Genomic DNA, 12,500 nt, shown 5'->3' with positions numbered 1-12,500 from the left:
CAAAACCCAGAGATAGATAGATAGAGAGAGAGAGAGAGAGAGAGAGAGAGAGAGAGAGAGAGAGAGAGAGAGAGAGAGAGAGAGAGAGAGAGAGAGAGGATGTAGATATGTATGTATGTATATATATAAAATATATGACGTTCGATTTTAATCAAGCAAGAAAAAAATATCATCGACATTGTGATAAAAATTGAAGAGAAATGTTTATAAATCTGTTAAATATTTGTATCATAAATTTCTATATATACAATATTTGGATATAAATTTTCGATAATGGACTGCTGAAATCACTCAGTTTAATAAATTGATTTTGTATTGCGTTTGTATGTGTGCTGGATAAAAATATAGGAGAGTGAGTTGGATGACTTATTCTATACAAGAAATTAAAGGAGAAATGATTTTTTGTTCGTATATTTGTCAATTTTATTTTGAAATTGGATTCAATGAAAAATTTTGATGAAATAAATGATTTTATCGTAACGAAGGCATGAATAATTATAGAAAAAATATTTTATAACTAGCTCAATCACCTTTACTTACTAATAATCGAACGAATAAGAATATTATATATATATATACACACACACACACATTGATATATCTTAATGGGATATTTTTGAAGTGTTTAAAAGCGGATTTCTCCCAATTAAAATAATACTCGTTCAGCTAGATTACGTTATGCCAAAAACAACTTCGAAAAGAATTTTTCGACGATTGTAACGTAGACTGTGTTAATTAAAGAAGAAAAAAAGAAAGATCCATTTTACACACGCATACACATTTAATATTATTTATTACTTTAAAGATTCATCACGCGATGTGTTAAGTAATGCGATTAAATATTAATTAAGCGATGCAATATTTTTAAAATATTCTTAATATGTTTCTTTTTCTTTTTTTCTTTACATCATTATTATAACACATCATTATAATATATTAATTATCAAACTTACCGAATAATACGTCAAGATCAAAGTTACGTCTTCGAGACATAAAGACAGAGAGAGAGAGAGAGAGAGAGAGAGAGAGAGAGAGAGAGAGAGAGAGAAAGAGAAAGAGAGAGAGAGAGAGAGAGAGAGACAGACAGAGAAAGGAAGAGAAAGGGAGAGAGAGAAAGAGAGACATATAGACAGATAGAGAGAGACAGAGTTTTAGTGAACGACAAGGAAAAGGGGATGAGTAGCGATAAAGGGGTGCGTCGACGAACTCGAGTGGTATGCCTCCCGATAATTAACGAGGGTGGATTAATTAGGGGGTGCGCTGTGCAGGAATCACTCATTGGAAGCAGTTTCAGCATCGACGAGCGACGATTACGGTCCTTTCATTAAGGTAGCTAGATAGGTTGTAGAGGTCTTTGACCTTGTACAAGAATAAGAGATCGTTTCTCGAATCGGGACCGTCTATATCTTATTACATTCATTTTTTTCTTTTCGTGTTTCGTATATTATCTCTTTTTCTCTTTTTCTCTATCATTATCTTTTCTGAGTTTCTGTTTCTCTTTCTTTCTCTCTTTCTCTCTCTCTCTCTCTCTCTCTCTATATATATATATATATATATATATATATATATATATATATATATGTATATATATTTATCTTTCTCTTTCTTTCTCTTGCATTCAGTCGTTCAGCTATCTCTTTTCGAAGGTAATCTAAGTACTGTGGAAGATTTCAAGGAAATTGATTTCTCGAAACTCATAATTTCCTGCCTCTCTCTCTCTCTCTCTCTCTCTTTCTCTCTTCATCTTTATGTTTCATTAATAGGACTTTTTTCTACTCTAAGATAAGTTATTAATTTTATTATCCAATTTTCTCGTAGTAAAGCGTTAAACGTGAAGCTATTTGAATAATAAATAGCACTATTGGATAGGTATCTCGTTAATTTTAATACGTATTCATCATCGTTCCCGAGTTTAGCTATTATTATATTCTGAGATTTTGAGTGGAAACATTTATATCCCTTTTTTTACTCCCTCTCTCTCCCTCTCTCTCTCTCCCTCTCTCTCCCCCCTCTCTCTCTCTCTCTCTCTCTTTTTATTCATTTACACGTTCAACCGATGATAATGATAATAATTAATATGGCGAAGAAGAAATTAATTTCATTATATTCTCGCGCGTATGAATGAAAAAATAGATATATATATAACGCTGAGGAGAAAGTAAACGAAGATAGAGAGAGAGAGAGAGAGAGAGAGAGAGAGAGAGAGAGAGAGAGAGAGAGAGAGAGAGATGGATGAACGGTCGATGAATGTTTACAAGAAAAAAATAGAAAAAAATAAAAATACAAAGTAATTCGTTAGTACAGGGACGATTTACCCAGTGATGAACCGAAATGAAAGAGAGAAAGAAAGAGAAAAAGCGAGAAATAGAAAGAGAAAGAGAAAGAGAGAAAGGGAGAGAGGAATGGCTCGTTTTCGAGCTTCGTTAAACTGTACAAAGTAAATTGAAGTTTATCTCTAAAAGCCAATTTAGTGAATTTCGACGAGTATCGAATACAGGTAGTCATTCTCTCTCATTCTCTTTCTCTCTCTCTCTCTCTCTCTCTCTCTATCTATCTATCTGTCTCTCTCTCGCGATCCATCGTTAAATCGTAAAATTGTCGGCCATCATTCTCGATGTTACACTGCTTGTATTTTTACATATATCTCTATGAAAATACATACGTATTTAAGTTCGAGTGGTAAGTGGTATAGCATCGTGGTATGGTCTGACAAACAGACCGAAGAAAAAGATTAAATTTCAAAGATGATTCGAAGAATCTCGCGTTCTATTTTTATTTTATACTTCTCTCTCTCTCTCTCTCTCTCGTGCTATCTTTTTAGTTAAAAAAAAAGAAAAAAAGAAAAGAAAAAGGAAAAAAAGAAAATAAAGAAAATAGAAAAAGAACCCGAAAAACGGTCGTAAGATGAAATAACATTCCCGAGGGTATTTTGTGACTTTACGAGGCTTTTACCGTGGATGATAAGTCTAGGAAAGAAGAACGAATGAGACGCCCGTTTTCCCGATGGCCCGACAGGAGAGTAGGAGGAACTCGTCGGCATCCTTGTTAGATCCATTATCTACTATCCGGATCGCGATTCGTGTCTCCATGTGATCGCCGAATTACTATCGAGAATTGGAATCGTTCGTTTATTATTACTGCAATCTATTTCCTCGTAATTTTCTATGTTACCCATTTAGGATTTTTGTATAATAAACGAATTTGGGATTTCGAAAAATAGGATTTATCCTTTTGATCCCTTAGTTGTTCATTTTTCTTATAAACATGATGATTCACTCGGATTCAATCGCTTTTAGAATGTAAGGGAAAGGTTTAAGGTGTGCGTAAATGAAATATATATACATAAAGAACGAATTAATAGTTATGGTCAGACTAGGATGATATTTATTATCGAAAAGAAATATCAAAGAAAAAAAAAGAAAAGAGAAAGGAAAAGAAGAGAGTCTAATCAAATCGTAAACAATAGAACGGAGTTTACGTAGAACTATAGAAAAATACAGATTGATAGAAATAATTGATAATATAAAGAACACGATAAGAAACGAAAGGTTTACGATATAGAAAGGATTAGAAAATTTCTCTGGGATAATATATATTTCTTTTGTTGTCGATCGATTCAACGCTGGTTTCTCGAACTAAATCTCAAAATTTCGTCGTTTATCGTCGTAAATCCAATTTACGAAAGATCTTCGAGGAGCAATAAATTTATGGACAATCTACGTGACGTCGTAAACGTTAGAAATTCTTTCAAACGTTTTCGAGAGGTGAGAAGAAAAAGAAAGAGAAAAAGAAAAAAAAAAGGAAAAGAAAAGAAAAGAAGAGAAAGGAAGAATTGATGGATGGATGGAAAGAAAGAAAAAAAAAAAAGAGGCAGAAAAAGATCTGGAGTTGCGTTAAATCTGACTCACCCTATGCATATTGGTGCACGATCCGTGTGAAACGCGTCGATGGAAAACTCTAAGGTAGGAGAGAGAAGGAGAAGAGAGGAGAGGAGAGGAGAGTTAAGAGGCCGAGAGAGAAATGACGGGCGTGCAGCACTTCGGCAAAGTTTCGAAATAATACCTCTTTCCTCGTTCTTTCCTCTTTCCCCTGTACCACCCTCTTCGACCGAACGATTCCCCTCTTTGGTCTGACACATTTCGGGAAGTCTTATCGCCTGCAGCTAACAACTGGAAGAATATTGCACCGTCGTCCACGTCTCTCTACGTGTCGTCGTCGTACAACACATTTCTCGTTGAACGCTTTTCCCTATTCGCATGTAAATTGCGAATGTCGAGAGTTAAACATTTTTCTCAGGAAGAAGAAGGAAATTTGTTGCTACGGACGGATATAATACGATTTTTCACACCCACCGGGTATTCGGTATTCCGTTTATGTATGTTCTTAAATTCCTCACCGTCACCGTATTTCTTTTTCTCTTAGTTTTTCATTCTGGAGGTAGACAGAAAGAGAGAAGAAAGAGAAAGAGATTCGATCTCGTGAAAACGATACCTATTATTCGTATCATTGATACTCGGTATTTCGTTCGTAACAATTTTTCTCCTCAAATATCGTCGATTGATATCGTACCAATCTTCCTTGTTTCATTGTAATAAATGTATTTAGTTATACGAATTGTCTAATCGTTTAAGTATATTCGATGGAGCATTATCTCGAGAAAAAGAAAAAAGAAAACAGAAAAAAGGAAAAGAATAACAAGAAACCGAAAGGATAAAAAAGAAAAGAAATAGAAAACAAAGATGAAGAAGAAGTAAAAAAAAATAAGAATAATATTCCGTCTCATCTCATAAAACGTGTTAACGAATATATGTGTATAGTGAACGAATGTGTCGACGAAAATGATGCGTGACGAGTTATTTCAGAGTTAGGAGAGACCGTGACGATAAATTTGCATACGTGCTATCTGTTGATTAGGCTTCGGACATTGCACCCTCTTGACATTATCATTGCCTCCGGTAGGAAAGCTTCCTCTTGCTTTAGCAGCGAAGCGTAGAGTGAGAGGGAAAGAGAGAAAATGCATACAGCGAGAGAGAGAGAAAGAGAGAAAGAGAAAGGGAGAGAGAGAGATGTACACAAAGCACGTCGACGTTTCCCTCGCGATTCGTCCTCACCCTCTCCTCCCTCTTTCACCCCCTTCTCATTCCCCTCATCCTGCTATAGCCATTGACGCGTCCACATGAGAGTACCACCTAATGTCACTAACGTCGAGCCCTTCTGTTGATCTAACGCGCGAAAGGACGAATGAGCGGGATTAAGACCGCTCGTTGAAGATTAATGCGACTCCAGAAAACCGACGACGTGGATAGATGTACATATGTAGTTACGTGTGTGATATGTCCATGTTTCTTTATTATTATTGTACGTGGAAAGAATTACGATAGGAGTTACGATGCAGGTTAATGATTCCGTTAAAGTGATACTACGCGAGTAATATCTTTAGGTTTAATACGGTAGTAGTATAAAAATAAGGTCTGTGTAAAATAGCCTGTGTAAAATCTTGTGTGTGTGTGTGTGTGTGCATCTCTTTATATTTTTCTTTTTCTTTTTTTACGTTCTTCTCTTTTCTTTCTTTTTTCTTCTTCTTAAATCTTCTTCCTTGAAGATGCATATTGATCGGTGAATTACGATATATTAATATTTATTTAATTTGATTTAATAGGATAATTTGATTTAATTTGATGTAATGACGATAATGTAAATTTTTGTATTATATTTCTGCTTTTCTTTTCTTTTTTTTTATTTTCTATATACTTAATCTAAGCCTCTTAAATGGATAATCTTTAATGATTATTTTTAATTAAAACATAGACGAATGGGGAAGATTTATTCGTAAAAATTAATTTTAAAGTATCTATAGAAACAGAAGAAATCAATGTCCGGAAATCTAGTTATAATGAAAATAATAATAGGAAATATAATAAATGTAGATTCACACGTGCATTCATCTACATCTCGATTTGAAATTCGAATTTTATTTTGTAGACGGGGAATAAAAAAAAAAAAAAAAAAGAGAGAAATGGTATTGAAATCGTTTTACCTGCGTGAGACGCCAATGTTTGGAGGCTTTCGCTATCGGATCCGTGACTTGAGTGCAAGCTGCACCAAAAAGCATAACCTTATGTGGCCCGCTATGCATCATGTCGAAAAAAGCTTTGACACCTACGGCAGCATTGCACTGAAAAGAGAAAAAAGATAGACGATCAGAAATGTATTTATTATTTATTAGTTCGTGTGAAACGCTATATTTATATCTTTTCCTTCGATCGAAATCAAATAAAGAAAAAAGAAAAAAAGAAAAAAAGAAAGAAACGAAAAGAATGACAAAGCAAAAGAAATAGGAAATGAAACGCGAGGTCGCGTCGTCGGTTTGACCTCGAGCATTGTAAAGTTAGTAGAGAAGCGTGATTATGGCTCGTAAGGTTTATTGTTCATCGCGTGGATTCTGTCGTGCACAGTTAATTCCGTGGCGTTCTATTTTTATGAAAGAAATACATATCGCTAACGACATCTTAACCTTGGCGACCAAACATTTTTTTCTATTTTTCTTTCTTTTTCTCTCGTTCTCTATCTCTGTCTTTCTTTCTGTTAGTATCTTTAAAAATTGTAGATTCTGTTATGTTAATGCGATGTGTCTATATATATGTATATACGTGTGTTTGTATATATATATATATTTTTTTTATATTTTATCTAATAGAAATAAATTACTAACAACTTGACGTTAATGTAAATATCTGACTGTATCGCATGAACAAAATAATCAACGTCAAATCATCTAGTTATTTTTTGCCAACTTTGTAACGATTCCCAGACATGCGAGAAATTTTAAGCCGAGAAAAATTTATAATTTCGAAACGTCGATCTATTATGTCCTAAAGAAAAAAATACAAAAGATTCGATTTAATTAATTTAATGTTACAAGTAGCGTACGTACATACGTAGATACATATTTCGTTATATATATATATATTTTTATATTAAATATCATTATTAATTTGATTCTAATTTTTTCCTTTTCTTACAGAAAAGAGAAAAAAGAAACATAAGAAAAAAAAAGAACAAAAAAAGAAACAAAATTAATTCATTATTTTCAATATCTTCCTTCGATTCCAAATAAATATGAATAAATTAAATAAAAAAGAATTATATATATATATATAAAAATAATCGTTTTTAAAGGAATACGAGATATAAACGTAAAAAATATTTTCTGAAAATGTACGAACGTTCGAAGGTATTACGAGAGGAGTAAAATTCAAAGGAGCAAAAACGACCAAATACGAAGATAACGTTATGACTCCATTATCGGATTATTCGAAGAGGAATATAGTAAATTTTGGTGGTCCGAAGAGGTACGAGTTTTTATTAAGAACTTTTAGATGGACCGATAATTCGGTCCTTCGTATTTATTCTGTACAATTTGTGAAACAGGATGTATCTATATGTATATATATACACACACATACACACACACACACGTACGTACACATACACACGTGTACATACACATGTGTACATACGTCAGCCATGCGGAAGGGTACCAGATTCGCTGTTGGTTTTATACAATTCCAGATTATCATCGATGCGTTAACGTTTCCCGATTGGTATTTGTACAGTGAATGCACGTGGTATACCTCCGTGCATTTACAGATATTACACACACACATATATAAATACAGTAACGTGAACACGTGTGTATGTAATTATATCTACATAGATTACACGAAATACGTATGTATGTCTCTTCACGTGTATATTTGAATCAATATTATTACGGCACTTCGCGAAATGAATATGCATTAGAAGATCGCTTAATATAATTGCATCTAATCAGCCGGTGTAATAATGAAGAATCATCGATATTATAATAACATTTGTTTCCAGGACCTTAACGATTTAGACTCACGATTATTAACACCGTTTATTTTTCTCTTTATTCAATTTGAAGAATTTTTTTTTTTTTTCATTTTTTTTTGTTACATTTTTTTAAAAACATTTTCTTTCACCCTTCATTTGATGCAGGCAATACAGTGTAATGCTTTTTACGAGTTTATAGATCGTAATAAATATTGTTATTATGATTGTTATAACGAATTATCTCGTTACATAATATAGAGACAGACAGAGAGAGAGAGAGAGAGAAAGAGAGAGAGAGAGAGAGAGAGAGAGAGAGAAAGAGATAGATAGATGGGATAAAGAGAAAGTCGACTTAATTAAGAGCATAAAATTTCGTTCTCATATTTAATTAACGAAGCCACCACCGACGTTGGGACCAACGTTGGTTTGCGGAATCCAGTTAGATAGAAATGAAAATTAATTGGAATATTTCCGTCTGGGTGCAGTGATAATGAAAATCTTGTTTGCCGGTACAAGTCCATCTTCTCTCTTTTCTTCTGATGGTATTACGAGCATCGATAAGTCTAAGAATTAAACTTCTCGAGAAAGAAAAATTCTTACTCCTCTTACTTTCTTTCTTTTTTATATCGTCACCACCTCTTCTCTGCCACCCCACTTCCACGCCCATCACCACCCTCTTTCTCTTTCTCTCTCACTCTTTTTCTTTTTCTTTTTAATATCTTTTTTTTCTTTTTTCTTTTTTTCTCCTCGAGATGATAAGTATAACTTACGAAGAAGTTCAGTCGGGTCTAGATCACGAAGTTAGTTACATCGTGAACCCGTTCTCTTCTATAATAAAAAGAAAAAAAAGAAAAAAAAAAAAAAAGAAACTATCTTCGCACTGTTCGTAATCTTCATTTTCTTTTCATAAAACTAATTACCGATCATGACTGTAAGTAGAGAATTTCAAGAGGCATGTAAATTGGTTTTTCTTTTTTCTCTCTTTTTTCCTTTCTTTTTATTTTGTTTCTCTTCTTTAATTCAAACAATTTTTTTCGTAACTTCGACGAGTCAATTATCCGATATAACGAAGACCAAAATTGTATCGGTATGTTTGTTAAAAGAATTTGGAAAAAAAATTGGAGAAAATAATTGTAATCATTCGATAAGTAATTTGTCGAAATAATAAGTTATCAATATTGTCATTGATGAAAGATCATTCATTCATTATATAGATTTATATATTCTTGTGAAATATTTTACATATATCTAATTGAAAAAAAAAAAAAAACGATAATAACTAAAATAACAGTAATAATAATAATAATAATAATAATAATAATAATAATAATAATAATAATAATAAATAAATCTTTTAATTATCAAAGGATTATCTCAAGTTAAATGTAGATTGAGCAGCAACAAGGAAATCGATGGAAAATAAATGGAAAGAGGGATTGGGTTCACGAGGGAATAAGAGTGGGAACAAAAGGAAAAGGGATTACGAGACTCTTTAAGTGCTTACCAATGTTACCATGTTGAGTTTTAACAAAAAGTTAAAACTGAACGCGGGCAAATGCGAGTGAAGGAAACAAAAAGAAAAGAAAAAGAAAAAAATGGAAAAAGAAAAAACGACATACGCATGAACGGAAAATAAAAAAGAAAGGGAAAAAAGAAAATACTCTTTCGATACGATATACAAAAATTTTATACGAAAATAAAAATATATTCAATTTTCTAGTACGTTCATTGGTTATCGAGTAAAAAAAAAAAAAATAATATAAGAAAAACAACAAGAGAAAGAAAAGATATAAAATTCTTTTTATTGTGTCAATTAAAAGCAAAAGATTTTATGATCCATTAAAGAAATTATGTATCGTGTAAGATCAAAACGATGAGAGAGAGAGAGAGAGAGAAGACAGATATATATATATATATATCTTTTCACTTTGTCTCTGCCTCTCTCTTTCTCTTTTTGTCTCTCTCTCTCTGTCTTTCTCCTTGGCCATTATTCGAGGACACAGTCCAGAGATCGAATATATCCACGAGAAGGATTATCCTCGAGGCCGGAACAAAGTTTAAAGGTCGAAAGCTTTCCTCATGGCTCTTACGACTTAACCAGAGATCTATGTTAAGCTTTTGCTTACTGCCTAAGGGATTAAACTATACTTTAATTATTTCAACCTCTCGGCGATCGAGTGATTCAATGTCAAAGGAATTTCCGAACTCGATGAACTCTAGTGATAGAACAATTTTCCATAAAGTTATGTATAAGAGAAATGTAGAAGATCTTTCAGGAGTTGTTGAAGAATATACAACTGATTCAAATTTACGAATTATATTTTACCTTTCTTTCTTCCTAGCTACTTTGAGAAACTCCTTGTCCTTAGTTTCGTTTAAACGAAACACTTTTCTCTTTGACTTCTCTTTCACTTCGTCGTATTCGATTACTTCCTTTTCTATTTGCCTTTGTTCGCTTCCTTTCATTTCCTTGTATCTTACATATATATATATATATACGTATCTAAGATCGACATAGCATGACATAGCACGATATATAACAACATATAAGTAGAGCAATGATAGATATAAAAGTTAGACAAACGCAAAAGAAGAAAAATTATTTTTTTTCCTTCTTCTTTCGATTTTTCGATGTTTAAAAGAAAGAAAAAAAAAAGGTGAGAAAAAAAAAAAGAAATAAAAATCTAATCCAAATCGTTGTGAACAAGTTTGTTAACAGCATTGACTTTATATGGGGCCACCGCCGTGATATATAACTGTGTCCGTGATCAAAGTTTCGAAATGTCCCTGAAGTTCAAAATCCTATACCAATGATCCCGATCGGATTGGATTTTCATCAGATTTATACTTCGAGATCCTTATCCCCTCACGTTTCTCAAAGCCAAAACTCGGCTTTATCCGAATCCATGCGCATTACTTTCCAAGTACGTTCGAACACTTGGAATCCTTTATGAAGTCGCAACTTCGTTTGGGTTTTGAAGTGATTCGAAAGGGAAGTAAAATTCCGCAAAACTTTGTGCATTGTCATTGAATTCATTAATTGTTCGTTGTTAATTGTCGGTAACAGGCAAGCAATCGAGATAAATTTATATTTCTTCGATGTTTCAGACCCACAGCGATTTAATCATTTACGATCCCTCAAGTTATTTCAACGTCAACTGGATTGGCATTGATCTATTATCCTTCTAAGAAACTACTAGCCTAGAAGTATAAAGTTAAAACATCTCGTGAACTTGGACATCGCCGATGGAAATTGTATTTCACTTACGAAGGAAAACGGAAACTCCGGGGGTTGTTTCGAAAGCTTTGATCGAGGATCTAATTACTTAAGAAAATATGACAAAGAGTGTAAGATTTCTCGAAGCTTTTAGCTGGATTATCTGTTATGGAAGTGAGAATAAGAAATTAGGTGCAAGATGTATTAAATGATACTTTATACTTTTATATAAGTCGTAAAATATATTTCTTGTCTGATGCATATATGTGAGGGTATATATATATATATATATATATACATATACATGACTTTAATGTTGAAATTTTATTTTGTTTGTATTCTCAAGATACTTTCTCGAAACTTTTGAGATAGACGTACTGTTGTACAGTTTTAAATCTCCTTTGAGATACGCTCGAGAATAATAATATTTCGTTTACTTACAGGCCAATAGTTAAAAAGTATTCGAAGCGAGAGATATTTCCTTCTTTTTCTTTGAATTCTTCGATTTTTATTCGTTTCTTAGTCGACGTGGCGCCGGCAAAAGGAATTTTTATTGTCCGAGCGATTTCCATTGATGTATCCTTTAGTATTTCGATGTTTATATAATACGATGGCAAAGCCAAAAAGAATTACAAAAGAATAGAGGGATCGAATATTTAGAAACGCGAAAAAGTGTGAAAGGAAAATTGACAAGAGAAAAACGAACGAATTCTTCAATAATAAAATACTTGACATTGTGCGAGTAATAAAATTAGTTTCGATGAGAGGAATTCGACGAGTTGTTTAATCGAGTTATCGAATGCAACGTGTCGGACATATTAGCAAACACGATGATACCTTTACGACATCTTTATTTGCCGTTTCGATTCAATCCATGATCGTAACATGATCGACGTTATTCGCGAAATAATTTTATATACTACAATGCTCGCCATTCTATTTACAATTTCTGACTAGAAGAAAATTATAAATTAGAATTAACGAATTAATATACAATAGAAAAGTTAAAAGTTCGACAGCCTGTTTGAGAAATTCGTTGTTGAATTTGTCGACCCAGCGAAATAATAAAATTCGATCGAAAGAATTTGATAAAGTGAACAAAATCACACTCCTTTAAAAATAACGTAACAAACGAACAGAAAGAGAGAGAGAGAGAGAGAGAGAAAGAGAAATATAAGATCAGATCGATCGTAACCCAATTCGAATTGGAAATCTTATATAAAGAACTACATATGACGATATAATCTTATTTATAATTGACGTGTTCTCTGATGATTGAAAATATTTCATGAGCTCTGGTCGTGAATAGTACGTTCGTCATAGAACGTTCAGCATAAGCGACAAAACGGGGTACGAATTTGCTGCATATATTCCTCTATGTAGACACAGGTAAGCCGCATACGCGGTGACGTTCTAGGTAAACCAG

At 33.0% G+C, this 12,500-nt stretch overlaps 1 protein-coding gene across 4 annotated transcripts in view; it reads right to left on the bottom strand.

Moving 5' to 3' along the window:
- The window catches only part of LOC122630278 (gamma-aminobutyric acid type B receptor subunit 2), a 240,194-nt gene that overhangs the window by 44,788 nt on the left and 182,906 nt on the right, over positions 1 to 12,500 (bottom strand). For all 4 annotated transcript variants that reach the window (XM_043814615.1, XM_043814616.1, XM_043814618.1 and 1 more), the window contains one exon: positions 6,038 to 6,175. In XM_043814615.1, the coding sequence (XP_043670550.1) occupies positions 6,038 to 6,175 (138 nt within the window). The remainder of the gene's footprint in view (positions 1 to 6,037; positions 6,176 to 12,500) is intronic.

Source organism: Vespula pensylvanica, chromosome 6 (assembly GCF_014466175.1).
Source record: "Vespula pensylvanica isolate Volc-1 chromosome 6, ASM1446617v1, whole genome shotgun sequence".
NCBI classification, from domain to species: Eukaryota; Metazoa; Arthropoda; class Insecta; order Hymenoptera; family Vespidae; genus Vespula; species Vespula pensylvanica.
The sequence above is the reverse complement of the archived record's forward strand: the minus strand, read 5'-3'. Positions and strand labels throughout refer to the sequence as shown.